We start from the raw sequence: 20,642 nt of genomic DNA on the forward strand, positions 1-20,642 counted from the left end.
TACTCCATCTAAACCAAGCAGAGATGGAAGGAACCAGAACCTGAACAGAGATGTCCAAAAGGAACAGGTAAATCTAAATCACAGATCTAAAATCCATTTCGTCCAATCACTACTTCTCCCAAATGATGGGAAAACATCAGTATTTTCGAATAAAATCTTCTGAGTTTAAGCTCTCATGAGGTTCTAGTAATCAAACATGAGGTTCTAGTAAACAAACATGGTTGAGTTCATCTGAGACAGTTTCCAGTAAGACAGTAGTTTCAGCAAGACGAACAATACAAGGAACGCGACTAATCAACTGATGATAAATACAAAAATTGTTGTGTTAATCAAAAGCTATAGATCAATACATGGGATAATATCTTCCAAATAAGAAAACATGAGGAAATATCAAGAACGAATATGGCTCATATTGTGATGTCCCACATTGGTTGGGGAGGAGAACAAACTACAATTTATAAGGGTGTGGAAACCTTCCCCCAACAGAAGCATTTTAAAGCCTTGAGGGGAAACCTGAAAGGGAAAGCCTAAAGAGGACAATATCTGCTAGCGGTGGATCTGGGGCGTTACACATATCCTGCACCCTATCTCTTTGCAAGTGTACCCCATTGATCCACATCAATAATCATAGTCGTACTGCCAGTTATCACCAAAACTTCAGAATCATAAAGACTAGGATAATGATAAGCTTCCCATCCTAAAAACTCTCAATTAATCTCAAAAGTATAACTAAACACATTTGTTTTTACTACCATTCTATATTTGAACCTTAAGTTTCATATTCATAGGCCAAACTATCTAATCATACAACATTTGTTTGACCAATAATATCGCAGGGTATCTGAAGACTTGACCAATATTTGAGATCCAGGGTAGCTGTTATGGTCAAAATTCATGTCTTCAAAGATATTTAAGTTTATAATTTGAGCGTTTAACCATTGAACCAGCCTAGGATGATTTTGTAGAACCTGGTGATTTCAAATTCAACACCATGAAACATAACATGTGACAGAGTAAAACGATATGTAAACAAGATTTCAATCAACCACTTGAGCCAACAAGAAAAAAGTTCTAACATTAACCGGGTTCGATCAAGCTATAGTTCATCCGAGACAGATTTCAAAAGTAATATCAAAAGAAGCAAGCTCTCTATAGGATTGACCCATCGATTGTTAGCCAATAAGGCATAATATACTAGATCAAAAAAATATGCAATAAGGTGTAACATAGATCAAAAAAAGACCAAGGCATACAAGATGCTAACTACAATGCAATCCTTTCCTAGTGACACAATGGGATCAGAAAATAATGTGGCTGTGGATAACACTGACTATTGATAAACGTTAAATCACCTGATGAGAAAAGAGCAAGCAATTTAAAACATCAATTTAGTGTAAAATAATCTATGAAACCAGGAGGGTGAAACAACAACATAACATATTCAAAATATATATGCGCTGTCATTGCATTTGCTCATCAAAAGGAAAAATGGAACAAACTAGCCTACCAACTACACAAATTCAGGACTGTGAGTTGATCCTACTTGAGAATTTTGTAATTTTTCTGGAAGAGAACGTAATACTCGGAGAGTAAGGTTAGGAAATGTATAGAGAAGCATTAAACTAGAAAAAGAAAAGCAAAAGAGAGTTGATTATCACTCAAACCTGCAATAATGAACTGCGGAATGCAAAATTATCTAATTAACGTCAAAAAGTACTTCAATAAATAGTTTTCAAGAAGAATTGAGCGTCATTCATAAAGCAGCATCTTATCAAAGTCGTATGGTTAAAACAACAAAATTTAACTTCAACAGCTACCAGTTTCATGGACGAGAACTTCTCTCACATTCAGCTAAACAGAAAAGGCACTCTTCTTGAAATCAATTCCAACTTGATGGCCAATATCCATGAATTCCATAACCTGTCTTCCAGTTATCCAAATACACGACTTTCTTCACTGCCCAAAATGACACAAAGAGCGCAACCAACATGACGACCCGCTGCGTATTCACATTCCTGACCTTGACAAGCACATGAGTAATGAAAGCCAAAAGCAAGCCAACAATCGTATATAAGAAACCCACAGCAAACCCCTCCGCACCAAGCTGCATTCCTGAGCCTTGATAGAAGAATATCAGCTTGGAGGGATCGTTCCGGTCGGTCATAAACATGGGCATTTTCCGAATAATGTTATGCATTGTACCCGCAACACTGAAAAAGTAGATAAAGATCGCCCCAATCAGCCAGACCTTCCGGTCGTTGAGCAACGTCTCACCCGCAATGATCTTTTTCAAAGCAAATGGCGCCGAAATTAACATCGCAATGACAAGAAAGGTAATTTGATTCTTGGAAAACATTGGGGGTCGATGGATCGGACCAACGACAAGCGACGTCTTCGACTCTACAAATTCCGCCATGGATTCAGCCAATCTGGAATAGTCGCTCTGTTCCATTTGGTCGGACTTCTTGGGCGTTTGATTGGGGCCAATCAAACGGACATGGGGGAGGGCATTAACACCGAAAAGGGAGAAACTAGGTTGGGACTCTTTGAACTCAATTTCACAGAAGAATAATTTGGAGCGAGAAGAAGAAGAGGGATCGGGGTTGTTGGTGATGAAGGAGGACGAGACAAGCCCAAATTCACGGCGGAGTTCTTTGAGGTGGAGCTCTGACTTGTCGTGAAGCTGTAAGGCATCGAAGAAAATGAGGAGTGAATAAGGTCTAGGGCTTTTCGGTGACGAAAGGAAACGGGAGACTGACTGGTCGTCGAGATGGATCACACCAGAATCCGATCGGGATTGGAGGGCGAGAAGCTCTGCAACTAGATCGGAGCCAGAGGATGCTACAGAATTTTGAGCGACGACGGTGAGAAGGAGAGCTAAGAGGAGAGAGTGCGGGAAACTGGAAAAAGTCGCCATTTTTTTTGGTAGAAGCGCGACGGGGTTTGTGCAGAGGGGATATATATATATCGGGTAGACGAAGCCGGAGTATGTTAGGGAACCACTCTTGACTTTTTGAGATCTTTTTTTATTTTTATTTTTATTTTTATAATTTTTTAACCTAAAAATATCAATAAAATAAAATTACTATGGCCTCAGTTCTTAATTTTCATTCATTAACTTCTAAATTAATTTAATTTAATTTAATTTAATTATTATTATTATTTTTTTGTTTTGGGAAAATTTAAAAATTAACCAATCTATTGGTATAAATTTTGGGCCCTCCTCTTACCTTTTACAATTTGGACGAAAAGTTGTCGAAATCTCTTCCTCCATAGGGTCTCCAATTAGGGCTCCGATTACTTTCATTGGTATATTCGATTTCAGCATCGCCTGATCAAGTAGTTTGGAACGACAACCATGGTCTGCGAGAAGTGTAAGCCTCTTTCTCTCATCTTGCATCACTAGCTTCTGTCAATTTATTACGAATCCTGACTATGAGAAATTTCGCTGTTAGTTTGCGGGTTACTGAGTTGTTGGGAGTTGTGGATGTAGGTGAAAAGAAGCTATCGAAGGTGATAGTGCCGGATAAGTGGAAAGAAGGTGCAAGCAACACACAAGAAAGCGGTGGCCGTAAAATTAACGAAAACAAGCTCCTCTCCAAGAAGAAAAGGTTTGTTCTTCTCAATTATTTCTTCCGTATTTGAGCTTATCAATTAAATTGACATTTTAATTTCAATTTAGGGCTTTTTTACCCTTCACTGGTTCATGTTCGTCCTTTATTGTTCAATTTTTTCTCATTTGCGGGAAAGAAGTGGAGTATCTCTCCGTTTCAGTCTAAACATTAACCCAGAATTATGAATTAGGGTTTATTTTACAAAGTTCGTGTACACGATCGTATATGCTCTGGCTTCAATCTAGAGACCAAGTTGATCTTTTATCTAGGAGTTCATTCTTGTGATTGTATGAATTCTGGAGATAAAGAGTAGTGATGTCTACTTAACGTTTTAATTGAATGAGATCTTGTAATTAGGAGATTAACCTAGATATATGATATTATGATCCTTTGCACATGAATGACTAATCGATCCTTGATGTCAAGCCAATCAGTAGATGTTATATAATGTTTACGCATTATACATCCCTGTTACTAATTGAATGAGATCTTGTATCAAGGAGATTAAATTGGGTATATGATGCTGTTGTTTGCATTACATATGATTAATAGATCTCTGATGTCGAACTGATCAACCCAGCTCTCCTCTGGCTCATTCCTTGTTATATGATGTTCTGTTTGTCAATAACATAGTCCTCAATTAAGTACATCGTATGTAAAGGCTTGCAAGTCTAGTTTCTATTCTGAATGTTGTTACCTGTAGGTGGACTCCTTATGGAAACACCAAGTGCATAATTTGTAAGCAGCAAGTACACCAGGATGGCAAGTATTGTCACACATGTGCTTACAGCAAAGGTATGAATTGCAAATGGAAATTTATTTTTGTTTTCATATCTGCACATGTGGTTACAATGCATTTATGTGTGACATATTCGCGTTGTGCTTGGCAGGGGTTTGTGCTATGTGTGGGAAGCAAGTACTTGACACCAAGCTTTACAAACAGAGCAACGTGTAATTAGAAGCCAGAACTGATATTCGACTTGTAACTTCATCATCAAGGGTTAATAACATGTACTTCGATCCTGATGTACTTTTCGTCCTGGCATCAATCTATATGGTAAATGACTGGATAGTTCTTTCTATTTCCTGATCTGACTCCAAGTGTAATTCAACTCAATATTAACATTTGTTTGTTTTATGAGAATTATGTATTATAAAGCTCTACTTCCTTTCCTGATTGTTTTTGAGGTATTTTCCAAATAGTGCCTACATATCGATCTTGAGTTGACAGATTCTGTCATGATGGATTAGGGTTTATTTGACAATCAGCTATTGTTAATAGCTTTTCTGCTCTGGTACATATAATGGATATACCAGAACTGCTTGACGACTTCAGGTGGCTTTGTCTTGCATACACCTTTTAATTCTACGCATTTTCCTTTTAGATGGAGCTATAGCCATAGGAAATTCTTTTGTACTTACACTTTGTGTATGATCCTTCGCAAGTGATAGGCTATTATGGTTCAGAATTTTTGGGGCCATTTTTCAGCCCGTCCTTCGGCTGTGCTTATTGTCTCATTTGAATGGATCTTTGAAATTTGGAAGTCGCCAAAGACACTCATCTTGAAACGCTCGCCTTTATTGTGGCCATTTTTCAGCCCGTCCTTCGCTGTGCTTACTGTCTCATTTGAATGGATCTTTGAAATTTGGATGAACGCTCGCCTTTATTGTGGCCATTTTTCAACCCGTCCTTCGCTGTGCTTACTGTCTCATTTGAATGGATCTTTGAAATTTGGATGAACGCTCGCCTTTATTGTGACACATGCAAGTGTCACAAGGGCCAAGGGTCGCCCCTTGTCTGTCTTGCGTGGGGTCACAACCTACTTTCTTTCAATGAAATTGTGGCACTCTCTTCCACTTAACCTAGTCGTTGTCCTCGATGACTTTCCTGAGTGCACACAATTGTATCGTTGATTGTGACATTCTCTCCCACTTAATCTCTGCATCGTCTAGATGACGACCCGAATATTAGACTGGTTGTTCGCTTGACCCGCTGACTTGTTCGTGTTTTTAGAATGAATATCGGAACTTTCCTCGGTCTCTTAGACTTGGAGCATAAGCACACAACAAAACACAACTTGCCCAATGGTTGTGTGCTATCCTTCCATGGGCTTAACTTCATCCACTTTTCGAACTCGACTCAGGACTTACCTGGCAAAAACTAGCATCGGCACTCCTTGCCTGAGCTAGGGGAGCGCGCTCTAAACATAGCCATCATGACCCAAACTGTCGTATTCTCTGTATCGCCTAGAAATCTATTTCACGATATTCTCGTTATTATGGTCGCATGTCATTAAATTATTTTGTATTGCTTTCCACGGTATAAATTATTTACACAGCATTTTTACCAAACTCTCGAAATATTAATTAAATAATTAGATGAACAATAAAATGGTCATTGAACCATCATTGTTATAAAATAAGTCCGAGACGAATGGAGACGAAGAAATGCTTCTAAATCAGCAAAATTGGGAAATTCTAAGATAGTTCCCACTTCTGAAAAGTGGAGTGTCTCAGACGAACTTTCATGTGTCTCACTCGGTTGAACCAGAAATCTTGTAATTGGAATTCCACCAAATGAAACCTCTCATGATTCCTGATTTAATATTATCTCTGCTCTCTTCTTCTGCGCCTGTTTGAGAACAAAAATTTGCAGAATCGAACTATTCGTCAACAGTGTGCTTAGCTTTATTTATTAAAATTCAGCAACCTCTAGCTTGCTGATGTTATGGCCAAGGCGTTGCCTTCCCCCACGGTGGTTTCAGAGTCCTCAAGCCTTTCTCACGGTCTTACCGAAGGATCATTCACTTGCAGGGGATCATAATTCAGTGAATATACCACAATGCAATGCACAATTCGGAAGTTCATTTCATTGGAAACAAGTACACAATCCATATAAACACAAACACAACATTTTGAGAATTCGATTTTATTTGACAGCAACAATAAGGCCTACTGGCCGCTGTTTTAACATATTAGAAAGCATTCAAGAAGAGAAGCACAATGCCCAAACCAACAACAACACCGTCTAAAAACCACCACGGAGACGCAGGACGAGGTGAAGAGTGGACTCCTTCTGAATGTTGTAATCAGCGAGGGTCCTTCCATCCTCCAGCTGCTTCCCTGCGAAGATCAGCCTCTGCTGATCCGGAGGGATGCCCTCCTTGTCCTGAATTTTCGCTTTCACATTATCAATCGTGTCAGAGCTCTCCACCTCCAAGGTGATGGTCTTCCCAGTCAAGGTCTTCACGAAGATCTGCATCCCACCCCTGAGACGGAGCACCAAGTGTAAGGTTGACTCCTTCTGGATGTTGTAGTCAGCCAGAGTCCTTCCATCTTCCAGCTGTTTTCCGGCGAAGATCAGCCTCTGCTGGTCTGGTGGGATTCCCTCCTTGTCTTGGATCTTAGCCTTGACGTTGTCAATGGTGTCCGAACTCTCCACCTCTAGGGTGATGGTCTTGCCGGTCAACGTCTTGACGAAAATCTGCATACCACCACGAAGACGCAACACAAGGTGGAGGGTCGACTCCTTCTGGATATTATAATCGGCAAGGGTACGACCATCCTCTAGTTGCTTCCCGGCGAAAATAAGCCTTTGTTGGTCCGGGGGGATCCCCTCCTTGTCCTGGATCTTGGCCTTGACATTGTCGATGGTATCAGAGGATTCGACCTCGAGTGTGATGGTTTTACCAGTCAGGGTCTTGACGAAGATTTGCATACCACCACGAAGACGGAGTACCAGGTGGAGAGTCGACTCCTTCTGGATGTTGTAGTCGGCCAAGGTACGGCCATCCTCAAGTTGCTTTCCGGCGAAGATAAGACGCTGCTGGTCCGGGGGAATGCCTTCCTTATCCTGGATTTTCGCCTTCACGTTGTCAATGGTATCAGACGACTCGACCTCAAGCGTAATGGTCTTGCCGGTCAGTGTCTTGACGAAAATTTGCATGCCACCACGAAGACGGAGGACCAGGTGAAGGGTCGACTCCTTCTGGATGTTGTAGTCGGCCAAGGTACGGCCATCTTCGAGTTGCTTGCCGGCGAAGATCAGACGTTGCTGATCCGGAGGAATTCCTTCCTTATCCTGGATCTTCGCCTTCACGTTGTCGATCGTATCAGAAGACTCGACCTCAAGGGTGATGGTCTTGCCGGTTAGGGTTTTAACGAAGATTTGCATCTGCCAGAACGAAAACAAGAAATTAAGAACTCCTTCCTCTACAATCACAAGAACCATACAGTAGCTAAAGCTTAGAGAAAAATATAACTGAATCGGAACCCTAAAATGTCTCAATCCAACTATAATCGTATAATGAATCGTTCAGACTCCCGATATCGCGTAAAGACTTAAGATCGGCAGACCAAAAAGAAAAAACAATAGAGCAATTCACAAGAACAAAAAACCAAAAACGCATGGGAATCAGAAGTACACAAAAAATAGGAGAATAATAAAGAATCAAGTAAAAAAGAGAGAAAAAAAAAAAGAAAAGAAAACACAGACAGACCTTGAGAGAGTTAAAAGGCGATCGATTCAAAGAACAGTTTGAGGAACGCAGAATGATAGAAAGGGTTTCGGAGGACGATATTTATAGTTGACAACAAGAACAGTTTCGTCGGTGCGGTAAAATAGTACCATTCAATGGATGACACGTGTAATGCAAGCTACAGAAATAAACGGGAGATAGAGGGAAGCGATAAGAACGGGGACCAGAGTGCAAATACCACGTCATTACCTTATTTATTTATTTATTTATTCAAAAGCGGGGTCGTTGAAATATTATATTTTTTCCAAAATAATTAGCCTCTTAGAAAACAAATTAATTAGGTATGATTTAATTTAATTAGATCTATCCATGACCATTATATAATTATATTAAATCTATTTAGTGGGAACTTAACTTATGCGACCACAGATTTGAATTCAATGAAAGTGGACCCGTCCGGTGCGTGATGAGGCGTATTAAATTATTAATTTATTTTCTTTAATGTGACAAGTAATCCGTAAGCATTGGCTTTATTAAATTAATAATCATAGTTAGGGATACTTAAAACAATAATTCAATTTTGGGATGATAGGGGATTGCTTTGGTTGCCCAACCACTCTTTCATATTTCAACCTCTTTAACCACTTTTTTTTTTTTTTTTTTTTAAATATAAATAGTAAAAGGCGTGGATGGTGAGATCCTACCTCTCAAAATCTGTTAGGATCAGTTAGAAACATTAAAGAAGAGACTGTTGTTGGCCCTCTTGGAGGGCTTGTGATGAAAGGAAACCTCTCCCTATTCTCCCGAGGGCTTCTTGTTATTGCTTCGACCCATATTCCCCGAGGGCTTCTTGTTATTGCTTCGGGCTTATGATGAAAGGAAGCCTCTCCCTATTCCCCGAGGGCTTATGATGAAAGGAAGCCTCTCCCTATTCCCCGAGGGCTTATGATGAAAGGAAGCCTCTCCCTATTCCCCGAGGGCTTATGATGAAAGGAAGCCTCTCCCAGGAAGAGAGGTTTCATAAAAATCTATCCGAGGTTTCATAAAAATCTATCCGAGGACAAGACAAGAACAATAAAGCGGTGGATCTGGACGAGAGGAATTATATTAATTATAATCCCTATTTGTTTGATAGGGTTACTAAGGAGTTCCTTCCAAACTCTTGCTATGTATGTGTGTGTATACAGGTTGGTATTATTCCCTCCCAACTAGGGTTTCTGCTGTAACTAAACACAGAAGCAGAAGTGTCCAAACAATTGCCACCAGCCTTCCATGGCTGCCCTCTTCTGCCATTAAACCCCATACACGAAATTTCTTTTATACTTCAATGCATTCCTTTATGGGTATACCACAACCCATCTGTCTTCCAAAATTAACGTCATATTGAATCAGAAACATCAAACTACAAGTATGTGTGTATTATTTACGAATCTCAATTTTTTCAGAACAAAAAAGGAAAATCAAAACCCTAAAGAACAGTCTCAAAAAACTAGACTAACTCCAGAAAAGATAGGGAGCAAAAAAGAAAAGGGTGGTGATACCTACTAATCTGAGGGTCATTAAGATCCGCCAGAAACGCTGCCATTGAAGATCTCAATCGTATCGCCCTGGGCCACACCATGCCAACGGAAGGACCGGTCTTCGTCCATAACATCGCGGTCATAAATGAAAAAGAAACCCTCGGGTGGCAGATGAAAATGTAGTCTCTGCTGTAGCTTTTGCAGCTCTTTCTTTAATTCCCCCACGTTATCCGTTGGGTTCACTTCCATTGGTATCTTTGAGTTACCAAATTTCGGTTGCACCATTACTTTCAACTTGTTCTTCGACGACCCACTCGTTGTCACCGTCGCAGCCGCCGCTGTTGTCGTCGACGGCGGCGTTGTCATCCCGGGCGCAGCGGTCGAAACCGTAGGCGACGGCCGCAAACAAACCTCAACCTCGGAATTCTCTGACATCTCGCTGTCACGCAAGGAACGTTGATCCTGTAACTCGGTAGGGGAGGCGTTGGATTGGAGCATGATCCCGTTGATGGGGCCCACAGAGTTGATGTCGTGGATCCTCTGTTTGAGGCGCCCGATTGAATGGTTCGGGTCGATTTGGGGTTGGGATTGGGAATTGTTTTGGGGTTCGGAAGCTACGAGGAGTTGAATGCGAGAATGCTGGAGGATTTCGCAGAATTCGACGTCGCGGTCGTCTTGGAGAACGTGGCCATTGAAGATTAGGGTTTGTTTGGGGATGGGGATATGGTGATATTTTTGAATCTTCTCTTTGATTTCCAAAACGGTATCGAAGAAACCAACTTCAATAGCGAACGCCTCTCCTTTCTCGGGTACGAACAACACATCCATTATTGGGCGGCCGGATCAAAACCGCCGATTAATGGATGTTTTGTTAGATAATTTGGTTGGGTTTTGATTGGTGTTGTTGGAAGTAATTTGGGGTTTCTGGTGTTTTGGGGGAACAGAGTGAGAGGGGGAAGGGTGTGATCATCAGTGGACTCTCATGGTCATGCTAATGCTAATGCTAATGCTAATATGGCAATGCCGATCGCAATCTTGGCGGTTTTATAACTGTCAACCCGTGATTCTTGTTGGGACTCACACTTAGTTATGCCACTTCCTTCTCTTTTTAGAAACCCCTAATATTTCTTCCTAATATAATTTTCAATTTTTTCGTTTTGCTTTTTTCAACATAATTATTTTCAACCAATTTTTTTTATTTTTTATCTTAAAAGATTGTCGCTTATTAGATCAAATTATTATCTTAAAAGATTGTAAAGATTGTTTATTAGATCTTCCACCACCCGTTATTGATCTTTAAAAAATTTTGAATCTTAAATTTTTATTAGATCAAATTATTATCTTAAAAGATGGTTTATTAGATCTTCCATCCGCTATTATTGATCTTTAAAAAAAATTTGAATTTTAAGTTACTCATTTAGCATTGAATTAAAAGAATAATTTTGATTGATACTTGAGTAGAAGAGAAGCATGTAAACGAACTCACACCACATCAATATGTCACCTTCATTTTACTAAATAAACACAAAAACTCCAATAAGTTACTTAAAATTAAAAAAAATATATATATATATATATATATATATAATATATTTTATTCAACTCAAATATTCTAAATTTATTTCTCAATTCACATTCATGTAGATACGACAGAACCCAAAAGAAGATAGATAATGTTTCTGTCAGTGTTGATAATTATATATATATTTTAGTTGGTTCTGTTTAAGGTTCATAAAAAAGATCTTACTCTACTCATCTCCTAATTTGTGCCAGTAAGGCTAAATCTCAATAATATAATTTGATCAATAATGTCATATTTCCATGGATGATTCGATTTATGTGCTTTTATATGGTAAGTTTGCAATAGTCTGCTTGTATCAGACTACGATGGTTCCATCCCATGTAGTCGTGGTGATTCAAAGTTCTAATCTTTTGAACAACCATAAAATGTCACTGAAAAAGAAGCAATGGAGAAAATTCCATAAAAAAAATTTGTTCACTAGGATACATGGAGTTGATACAAGAATATCATGAAGCATACTGTCTAATTAACAACTCTTCCTGCTTCCAACTTTCCCACCCTTTTCTAAGCATGAGTGTGATGTAAATTAGTTCGTGCAACGAACTTCCAGAGAGATAATAAGATGAAAAAGAACAGTGGGAAAGAGGACACCAAGAGTCCTAGGAAGCATAAAGTTGAACTTGACGTGGCCAAACCGCACCTTGGACATCTTTTTGGGTATACCTACGATCCCAAGACCAGGGAACATCTGATAGGATTGAAACAAATCAGAATATGCAATAAATAAGGTATGTCGCAACCATGAAGGAATGAGTATTGTCTGACCTTGAGGGCCATATGGCTGAGGAGGGAGTTCATAAGGTAAAGGCAATTGAATTACTTCAGACAACGATTCTCTTTTCCTGTTTTCTTGCCAAGCCAATGTCACCAGTTCTGTTTTTTCTTCTAGGTTTTCTGATGGTCTTGACTTGTTCTAAAGGTAAATTGAGTAAGAAAAAAACACTGTTTCATTTCTTCCCTTGTGAAGATTTTGTTCATTCCAAGTACTTATTCAAGAACCAGGTTTTGGAATTACCTGTGCTGAACCTCCACTCTTGGTACAAGAAAAACTGTAATCAGGCCTTTTTTGAGGAAGAAAGAGCACCCCAAGCTGAAATGTTTTTTTTTTTAAGACAAAAAACATTTTAACCTCCGAAAATGATGGTCATAAGATGAGTGAATCCATTGGGTTATCTATCACTGAGGATTTAATGAATTCTTAACCAACGAAAACTCATCCATCATGGAATCAACTGCACATGCCCATCTTAAGAAAAGAAACGATGATAGGTAAATCTAGAAACGTGCAATCAGACCGATCTCTCACATTTCAGACGTACCTCGTAAGAACGAATCATTAGCTGAGAGTTGTTCTTCTGAAGTGCTCCCCAGGCAGCTTTGCTGAGGTTAGATGATGTTAGCACTAACCAACTGTTAACAATAAACTCGTTTAAGTCTCATGTCTTCATATTTACACCAAAATTCCACTTAAGATTAACAATTAATAGAGGAAAATCAATTAGTCTGGTATGAAGTCTTACGCAAGTTTCTGACCATTATAACGAGCAAATGTCTTTATGTGCGGCATTGCATGACTGCAGCACAGAAAAGTATGAATGCTCTGATCAAAATCCTCATAGCATAGAGAAGAAACTCTTCTGAGACGGGAAGCCAGCCTCAAGATGATTTAGTTTTCTTGAGTTGGTGTTCGATAATACCATGAGCAAATGCTTTGTAAAGGAAGCTGAAGTATCAGGAATATTTTTGCTGAAATAATAAGGCTAATAATATATATAAAGAAAGATATGCTAACCATCGGCCACTATGGTATGATTTCCATTTCGCCCAATATTTTCTCAAAAATCCCTTCTCCACATTCTTTAATGGACTGGGAATGGCGTTTCCAGCAGCATAACCCTATCAAAGGGAAATGAAGTAGTTTGAGCAAAGAGTGAGCTGAACACTGTGCTATAAAATGTACATCTTCCCAAAATAAGTTGGAGATATATGCCACAATAGTCATCCAAGTTAGCTCGACTAAGAAATCAGAGGAAAAATACAAATTTGTTACTCTCTGGACAGCTTCGAAAAATAAAAAACAAAACAAAGAAAACAGGAGTCCGTTTGCATCATTACGCTGGAATTCTAGATAAAGCATCATCGGCCAATTATCAGGGAAAATGCATTCAAAAGCTGCTGGATAAATATAATTCTAGAAGGGAGAGGCCTCGTGTTAGCTTTCATGATGATCGCAGGATTTGGCACTGATCTCCACTATTTTTCTCTCTCCTCCACAAGAAAATGTTTACAACTGCTTCTGTTCCATCTTCATTTAGGGGCTTTCTTTCTAATACCTTTCATTGAGGGAGGACATTGTCTGATAAGAAAGCTACAAATATGTCCTCATTATATTGTCAGTATGGCTTGATTAGCTGTGTCTCTTTATGGAGGCACTTCTACGTTCATCTTTCATAATAGGAAGAGTTTTTGGATGATTGGAAAACAAATCCAGTAAGGATATTTGAATGGCATGGATGCAAAGAATTGGAGCTATCAATTTCGTATCTTGGAAAATTCTCTAATCAGTGTAGTATCTTGAGGTTGAAGATAAATTTTATTTTGCCCAGAAGTTGATTTGGTCAAATTGGTATTATTGAGAAATACCCAAAAACAAAGGAGTTTAATCACTTGGGCGAGTTCTTTTTCAATCAGCAAGTGAGTTAAGGTTTTAAAGGGGTGAATAAACTATTGCCATTTGGATTTATTTTTTGTTCGGATGAATTTTCATTTTCGATCTGAGTATATTTGAAACATACAAAGAAGCAGGTTTTGATGAATTTCCCCGGGGTTGTCCTGTTTTTTGTGCAGTCCATACTTTCTGGTTTTCTTACAGGGGTTACTTAGCCCCCAAGCCTTCTTGGTAATGGTAAGTGTTCGGAATTTTGCAACAATCCTAGGTTCTGAGTTTGAGTTTCAGGGGGTCTGGCAGAGCTAGCATTTGGGCGTGCAAGGGTTTAGTGGGGTGAGGTACTATTATCACAGTTAACAAAAACAAATTGGAGGGGGAAGAAAGAAGAAAACATCATAGAGAGGTTTCAAATGATAACCTATTCAGTAGTACCTCCAGAGAGCATCTGACATCTTCCACAGTAGGCCATACTATTAGTGGTTCCCCAAGACCAAGAGGTGTTTTATCAGCTGAGGAACCTGATGATAGTGATGCTGCAAACTCGGCCATCCATTTTTCATCCAACGATCCGAGGGAGGAGAACTAGAATATGGCACAAAAGATGGGCACATGAGCATAAGAATTTTTATTTATTATCTTTGAAATAAATTCCAAGACCTGTAAGATTAATGGAAACCGCACCGCATAGCAGGAGAAATATGGTTTTGCACAAAATAGAATGTACCACTACGAGTGTCTGGTCCATTAACAAAAACTCATTTCTATTAACTAGTGAGGTTAGTAATTTACCTGGTAAACAAGAGGAGATCGCTTAAACTCTTTATCAAAAACACATTCCTGGAGAACAGAACGTAGCTTCATATGGCCCCACTTCTTTAAATGGCGACCCGTATGATATCCAGGTACAGAAGCGATCAATCTAACCTGAAATCAAGTATGCTCCATAATATAATAGATTAGTCAAAAAGATCAAAATAAACACCAAAAAATGATCCTGGAAATGGAACAATACAAACTTAGGTAATTGATCAAGTACCGCTGCATTACTATAATCAAACTTTCTGAAAAACGATGGATTGATATTGAAGTTTCCAAGTGCTGGAAAATTTGCAGGAAATTCTGGCCACTGCAAATAATTAAGAGAAAAAAGAATAAGCATTCCAATTTTCAATATGGACGATATGCTGAAGAAGAAGAAGAACCATCCTACAGCAACTTAGTCTTATCTCAACAGTAGTAAGCACATATCTAACTATTTTCACGCTTTTTCTTAGTAACTATGTGTGTACCTTCAAAGCACTAAGATAGTCAACCAAGTCATCTTCAAATGCGCATCCTCTTGTAGAGGAATTTTGATCTTTCCAAGGGAAATCTTGCATCCACAAACCTTGGCTTTTGTTGTTCCAATCAACATAGATTAGATTTGCGGTGTGTACAACTATTCTTATTCCTCGAGGATAGACAAGAAATATTGCTTTTGAATGGTGAGTCCCAAACGATATGGGTAGCGGTGGTTTGTGCAAAATCCAATTTGCAGGCTTCTTCCTCTATGATCCATATAACCCAACGGTTAAATTCTGCCCACTTAAATGTAAATGTAGTTTAAATTAAAACAGTCTACCTTCATATGATCCAGTGTTCCATCACCCTCGCCATGAAAAACCAGCACGTGAGGGACTTTTGCAAGAGTGGGACATGCTGCACCAAATACAGTACAAAAAAACATATGGTAAGGACAAAACTAAATGAATCACGAAAAATTAGCTGGTGAAGTCACGTAACAACTGACTGGCTTAAAATTAAAATGCTTGTAAAACCAGAAGCAATAATGACAAAACTAGATTCAGAAACTGCTTATCTGATGAATGGCCAAATGCAATAAAAACATGAATATCATATAGGCCTAGATAATAAGCTGTCTGTGTACACATTACTCAAATTACACTGACCAACTTCGATGAACCAGGAGGAAGTTCATAAATATGAAACATAAAACATGCAAAAAAAATTCACTTGCAAAGAGAGGGAGGGAGAGTTGAGCTCACCAGGTATTAACCAATCAATATCCACCATGTAATTTGACAGGACGGCAAAGAGAATGTCTCCCTGAGAAATAAAAACCAAATTTTCAATGCAAACTAAAATTAACTATATAGAATATACACAACAAACTGAAAAACAATTTCACAACAGGGAATAGAACAAAATATAGTATATGAAACTTAACAAAATATAATAATTAATTCAGATGCACAGTAGCTGCCATTTGTGAGAAAACTCAATCAATAAAAGGAAGATTAAAAATGCCTCTAACTACCTGTATAACATCACTAATCCTCACACATGATGTATTAGCCCATGGTGGCAGGCCTATAACACTCAAAAGTCTGAAAGTCATGGGCAATTTGTCGTCGGGAACATGAAAATTGCGAATGGCCTCCACGCTATTATCTTTCTTCGACTGCGAGATCCCAGTTTGTTGATTCTCCAAAGGGCCTCCCATTTCAACTCTCTACACAAGTGTATAGCGACATCAAAAAAGAAGGGAAGATGAAGAATCTTCAATTCCCCAACGATCCAAATTGAAAATTATAATACATTGAAAAGAAAACAATCAATTAAAGCAAAAATTAACAACTCTTTGACAATACTTTAGCCTTTCTCTCAGAAATTGTATCATCCACCAATTTTCGAACTCTCTTCTGTCCCAAATCCTCAGAATCGGGCCTTGTATTGGGACAATGAGCTGCATACTTGAAAAGATAATGGCCGGGAATCAGTTCTATAACCTCCCCGTCCCGGAGTATCACACTTTCACGAGGACCAAGTTTCTTTCTACCATCACCAGAATTAATAACAACTGGATTTGCACCTTCCTACAATTAGAACAAATAAATCTTCACGCGATTACGCCATATGCAAACCTACATCAAATTGTATCAACAAAACTTGGTATCAGGTGAGGGAAGTTGTAGGCTACCACAAGTAGTTTAGCAGAACCGTCAGTGGAGGTGGTAAGAGTGATATGCTTGCGGCTGATCCTCTTATCAGAAACGAGAACGTTGCTGCGGCCGATGATATTAGGGCCCTGAGAGAGGGGTATCTTTAGCTCCGAATTACCTTCCTCTAGATTTTTATCAAGTGGAACCAAATACCCAACCTTCTTCCCGGAGAAGAACATAGAAAAGTAATTAGAGAAAACAAATAACACAAAATAGTAAGAGTAAATAATCCCAGTGTAAGCTGAGAAGTCAGGACCTGGAGGCGAGCCATTGCCGAGCAGGGAGACCGTTTTAGAGTGAGAGGAGAAGGGCTTGATGAAGGCAAAGGTGAAATAAGCTGATGGTGGCGATGCTTAAAGGAGAGAGGCCAGAACGGAGAAGAGGAATACTGCAAAATCTGTCGGAATGGCGATGAAAATGGGGGGTTTTGCCGGCGTCGTAACCCGATGAATGACGGAATTTGTTGTTAGTGCTGAAGCGGTCGACGGACTGAATACATGCGGCCGTGGCCAGACTCTCACTCAAACGCACCGTTTTGGGCCTGGTCCTGCGTTTGCCATCTCTTTCTCCAATATTATTTTTCGCTAAATTAATTAATAAAAAAAATACAGTTCATTCTCTATTTTTCCTTTAAAAAAATATGATTGAATTTCAAAAGTCGTTATCTTTATTTTTCTTAAAATATTTAAAAAATACTTTCAATTTTCAAGAGGAGGCTTTTTTAAAAACTAAAAAGACACTTACAAATTTTTCAAGAATTAAAAAATACATTTTAGTATTAATTTTAAAAAAATATCCCTCAAGCAACTTTAAAAAAAATCATAGAAGTTGAAAGGTATTAATAAAATAAAAAAATTTAAAATTTAAGAGTACATAATTAGTTTTCCTAAAAAATTAACTATAATTTATTTTTCAGATTTTTTCGAACATTTTAGAATATGATTAAAATTTTAAAAGTTTGAACGTTTTTATTTATTTATTTAGAGAATAACTTTCACAAGTATTTTTATTATTATTATTTTTCCATTTTATTAAGTATCAAATTTAGAGAAGTATTCATTTTTATTCCGCCAATTTCAGTCTCCATTTTTCTTAATCTATACTATATGGATGACACAATATCTACCACTTAAAAGTGTGAATAGATATGAAAATATTATTACTCAACCAAACAAATTAAGAATGAGAAAATAGAATTGGTATCAAAAGTTCAATCTTCAATTATATTTATTTAAATAGGATACATTATACCAACTAATACCTATAAATAATAAAAAAAATATAAACTAATTAAATCTTGAAAATAAAATAAAATAAAATATACTACAAATGAGAAAGATAAAAATATTCAACTGATTATTAATATCTAAAATATATTATATAATTAATATATATTTTAAATATTAACCGATTATGTGTTCAATGACAAATGTTACACGTCGTATATAGATTTTCATTTCAAAACTATGATAAAGATATTCATGCATGTAATATAATAAAACAATGTCAATCATATGTTGTGATATACATATATATATATATATACTATACATTTACCACGAAAAAAAAGTAAGATAAAATAAGTTACACAACAGTTTGAGCAGTTGACCTCCATCACTCCAACTCGCAATCTCCTTCCTTCAGCAGCCCACGTGAAAACGTCAAGTATATCAGCAACACAGTTCCCACGCACGACCTGCACCCATTCCTAACTATTTCACCCCTCAATTCATAGCTCTTTATTTTTTAAGATTTATTGCTGTGGGGTTTTTTGTTTTTGTTTGTTCTTGAGATAAATCCAAAATAAGAATTGACGCTCTGTTTTTTTGTTTTTGTTTTTCTTAATGAGTTGATACTGTGTCAAATCTTCATAAATAGTTTGTTAAAAAAACAAAACGAAACAAACGTGCTTACAGTGTGGCGCACAACAAAAAAACCATCCTGGGGTCCAAGTACCAGCGCCAAGATTGTGGACACCGCTTCAAGCTGTTTCTTCTGAAGCTCGCCCTTCCACTGCCGACGTTGCCACCTACACCACCCACTTCTTCGCCCATCCCCACTGCTTGCTTTTCCACCGTGCTCGACCCTCCTCCTACCACACCCCCTGCTTTTACTTTAACATAAACAACACCCGACATTGTTTCATGGGGGAATTTTAAAAAAAGCATAAGAAAAAAATGTCAATCCTGTTTTGGTTTGTGGTTGGTTTGTGAGAGATTCAATTAAAATATAGCTTCAATTGTTCATGTCCGTTTTTGTGTGCTGTTGAAACTTGCTAGTGTTGTGCACGTGCATTCGAAACTGGTGCTTTAATTTACTTTACCTAATGGGGAGATGGAGTCCCCTCCTGTGTCATCGCCATCACCATGACCTTGGCCCATCTTGTTTCCGCCACGTAACATTCCTTTTCTGCTAAAATTCCTCTGCAAATTTCCATAAACAAACAACCCACCGTCATCTAAACCACTTACTTCTTTTTTTTTTTTTTCTTTTCTTTTTTAGGGAAACACAAAAAGCAAAAGAGAGAAGTGTTCCATGAAAGTCCTACCTCCGCTAATTTAGGAAATAATCATGAGTTTATAATCAAAGAATACTATCTCACCTTACAAAACTAAAATCATATTTATACAGAGTCCTGTTGATCTAACAAGAAAAATAACTTACTATAATTCTAAAATTCCGAGAAATTTCGTTGCTGCTACTGTTGGCAAAACTGTCCATATCGATGATGAAGCTATCGAGTTTTGTTTTGTACTGAAATCTGTTTGTTTGATCGGAAACCACTGCTTCTTCTGAACCATTCTCTTCGTCACAAGTTATCACCTGAGCCAAACAACCAAAAAAACACGATTCAATTTACAAGCAGTTAAAGTAAACACTAAACACACAGACGAACTCAAAAAATGCAATGGAACAGTTCGAAACCGAAAATTAGTTCAGAAAAAACAAGAAATATGCTTACCGACTTTGGATTCTCCGCCAATTCCATTGAACAATGAACAAAGAACAAGAACAAGAAAAGGAAGATGAATTGAAATTATAGTAACAGGTTCGAGAAAAACAGAGTGAACAAAGAACTCAAGAATTGAGAGGGAAATGAAATTAATCCGATAAACAACGCGGAATCGTTCTTCGTCTATCTTCTTCGTTTCTCTCCCTGTAAACTGCTACAAACTACATACCAACAAAGACGCAGAGATAACACTACGAATCCATATCTGATTGATATCGATTTTGATTTTCACTGCGATTTTCCGCAACTTCCAGATGAAGACGAATCTATTTAATCGCGGAGGAAAGAAACGAGGAAGAAGCGTCGATAAGAAACCGAGGAAAAGGGAAACAGAATGAATCGGGAAATTTGAAGAGTTCGGCGTTTGCCATTTGTCTCTACTTTATTGATAAAAATTCATTTTTGTAATTTCATATTCCTTTTTACCGTTTTACCATAACTTTTACACGGTTAATTACTATTATCGTTTAATTATATTTTATAACCGTTTAAAAATGATTTCTATAAATAAATAAAAAATATATATATATATAATGGGGTAAGGTTAGGAGAAATACGAAGCATATGGAATGACCGGTATTAATTCTCCCTTCTTTATTTAGTTTATATTATAAGATGGGAGATATAAAAAAAACAATATTTTTAATTAAAAATAGAAAACATTAAATAAAATATAGTTAATAAAGTATGGTTTTTCCTTTTGTTTTCTAGAAAATACAGAACAAGAGTAGAAGTAAAGGTGGGAGTGTAAATATTTTTGTAGTA

At 37.8% G+C, this 20,642-nt stretch overlaps 6 protein-coding genes across 10 annotated transcripts; 1 reads left to right on the forward strand and 5 right to left on the reverse strand.

Moving 5' to 3' along the window:
• Positions 1 to 1,673: 1,673 nt before the first annotated feature.
• Positions 1,674 to 2,980, reverse strand: LOC111804459 (putative dolichyl-diphosphooligosaccharide--protein glycosyltransferase subunit 3B). The gene has a single exon (XM_023689266.2). The coding sequence runs from the start codon at positions 2,915 to 2,917 to the stop codon at positions 1,880 to 1,882; it is 1,038 nt and encodes a 345-aa protein (XP_023545034.2). The 5' UTR covers positions 2,918 to 2,980; the 3' UTR covers positions 1,674 to 1,879.
• A 237-nt stretch (positions 2,981 to 3,217) lies between these two features.
• Positions 3,218 to 4,788, forward strand: LOC111803235 (postsynaptic protein-like protein). Its single transcript, XM_023687552.2, has 4 exons — positions 3,218 to 3,374; positions 3,494 to 3,611; positions 4,318 to 4,409; positions 4,505 to 4,788. The coding sequence occupies exons 1-4, from the start codon at positions 3,359 to 3,361 to the stop codon at positions 4,567 to 4,569; spliced, it is 291 nt and encodes a 96-aa protein (XP_023543320.1). The 5' UTR covers positions 3,218 to 3,358; the 3' UTR covers positions 4,570 to 4,788.
• Positions 4,789 to 6,457: 1,669 nt separating this feature from the next.
• LOC111803940 (polyubiquitin) lies at positions 6,458 to 8,253 on the reverse strand. Its single transcript, XM_023688563.2, has 2 exons — positions 8,114 to 8,253; positions 6,458 to 7,788 (listed from the first exon to the last, which is right to left on the reverse strand). The coding sequence occupies exon 2, from the start codon at positions 7,786 to 7,788 to the stop codon at positions 6,643 to 6,645; it is 1,146 nt and encodes a 381-aa protein (XP_023544331.1). The 5' UTR covers positions 8,114 to 8,253; the 3' UTR covers positions 6,458 to 6,642.
• A 956-nt stretch (positions 8,254 to 9,209) lies between these two features.
• Positions 9,210 to 10,578, reverse strand: LOC111803047 (ubiquitin domain-containing protein 7SL RNA1-like). Its single transcript, XM_087127928.1, has one exon. The coding sequence runs from the start codon at positions 10,438 to 10,440 to the stop codon at positions 9,652 to 9,654; it is 789 nt and encodes a 262-aa protein (XP_086984054.1). The 5' UTR covers positions 10,441 to 10,578; the 3' UTR covers positions 9,210 to 9,651.
• Positions 10,579 to 11,566: 988 nt separating this feature from the next.
• Positions 11,567 to 17,407, reverse strand: TDP1 (tyrosyl-DNA phosphodiesterase-like protein). Of its 3 annotated transcripts, XM_023688716.2 has the most exons (16): positions 17,121 to 17,406; positions 16,843 to 17,022; positions 16,514 to 16,738; positions 16,180 to 16,374; positions 15,908 to 15,968; positions 15,484 to 15,560; positions 15,152 to 15,409; positions 14,899 to 14,988; positions 14,652 to 14,786; positions 14,295 to 14,444; positions 12,987 to 13,090; positions 12,715 to 12,768; positions 12,514 to 12,604; positions 12,210 to 12,284; positions 11,960 to 12,107; positions 11,567 to 11,882 (listed from the first exon to the last, which is right to left on the reverse strand). In XM_023688716.2, exons 1-16 carry the CDS (start codon positions 17,133 to 17,135, stop codon positions 11,794 to 11,796), a joined length of 1,947 nt encoding a protein of 648 aa, XP_023544484.2. In that variant the 5' UTR covers positions 17,136 to 17,406; the 3' UTR covers positions 11,567 to 11,793. The 3 variants fall into 3 exon arrangements, with proteins under 3 accessions (XP_023544484.2, XP_023544485.2, XP_023544483.2); XM_023688717.2 differs by having other exon boundaries at positions 12,514 to 12,574; positions 16,843 to 17,407; XM_023688715.2 differs by having other exon boundaries at positions 16,843 to 17,406.
• A 917-nt stretch (positions 17,408 to 18,324) lies between these two features.
• On the reverse strand, positions 18,325 to 20,237 carry LOC111804055 (uncharacterized). Of its 3 annotated transcripts, none has more exons than XM_023688733.2 (5): positions 19,827 to 20,237; positions 19,529 to 19,687; positions 19,188 to 19,287; positions 18,779 to 18,956; positions 18,325 to 18,560 (listed from the first exon to the last, which is right to left on the reverse strand). In XM_023688733.2, exons 1-5 carry the CDS (start codon positions 19,851 to 19,853, stop codon positions 18,479 to 18,481), a joined length of 546 nt encoding a protein of 181 aa, XP_023544501.2. In that variant the 5' UTR covers positions 19,854 to 20,237; the 3' UTR covers positions 18,325 to 18,478. The 3 variants fall into 3 exon arrangements, with proteins under 3 accessions (XP_023544501.2, XP_023544500.2, XP_023544499.2); XM_023688732.2 differs by having other exon boundaries at positions 18,779 to 18,968; XM_023688731.2 differs by having other exon boundaries at positions 18,327 to 18,560; positions 18,779 to 18,977.
• Between the last annotated feature and the right edge of the window lie 405 nt (positions 20,238 to 20,642).

This window comes from Cucurbita pepo, chromosome 10 (genome assembly GCF_057944985.1).
Source record: "Cucurbita pepo subsp. pepo isolate OVF chromosome 10, ASM5794498v1, whole genome shotgun sequence".
Taxonomy (NCBI): Eukaryota; Viridiplantae; Streptophyta; class Magnoliopsida; order Cucurbitales; family Cucurbitaceae; genus Cucurbita; species Cucurbita pepo.

Coding starts and splice junctions, on each gene's coding strand:
- LOC111803047 (XM_087127928.1), bottom strand. CDS start 10,440: ATGGATGTGTTGTTCGTACCCGAGAAAGGAGAGGCGTTCGCTATTGAA.
- LOC111803235 (XM_023687552.2), top strand. Junction 3,612..4,317: donor CTCCTCTCCAAGAAGAAAAG/GTTTGTTCTTCT, acceptor TGTTACCTGTAG/GTGGACTCCTTATGGAAACA. Junction 4,410..4,504: donor CACATGTGCTTACAGCAAAG/GTATGAATTGCA, acceptor TGTGCTTGGCAG/GGGTTTGTGCTATGTGTGGG.
- LOC111803940 (XM_023688563.2), bottom strand. CDS start 7,788: ATGCAAATCTTCGTTAAAACCCTAACCGGCAAGACCATCACCCTTGAG.
- LOC111804055 (XM_023688731.2), bottom strand. CDS start 19,853: ATGGAATTGGCGGAGAATCCAAAGTCG. Junction 18,978..19,187: donor GGACTCCATCTCCCCATTAG/GTAAAGTAAATT, acceptor TTTATGTTAAAG/TAAAAGCAGGGGGTGTGGTA. Junction 18,561..18,778: donor TTTTTGTTGTGCGCCACACT/GTAAGCACGTTT, acceptor GAATGGGTGCAG/GTCGTGCGTGGGAACTGTGT.
- TDP1 (XM_023688715.2), bottom strand. CDS start 17,043: ATGTTCTTCTCCGGGAAGAAGGTTGGGTATTTGGTTCCACTTGATAAA. Junction 13,091..14,294: donor ATGTCAGATGCTCTCTGGAG/GTACTACTGAAT, acceptor TCCCTTTGATAG/GGTTATGCTGCTGGAAACGC. Junction 12,605..12,714: donor TATAATGGTCAGAAACTTGC/GTAAGACTTCAT, acceptor TATTGTTAACAG/TTGGTTAGTGCTAACATCAT.
- LOC111804459 (XM_023689266.2), bottom strand. CDS start 2,917: ATGGCGACTTTTTCCAGTTTCCCGCACTCTCTCCTCTTAGCTCTCCTT.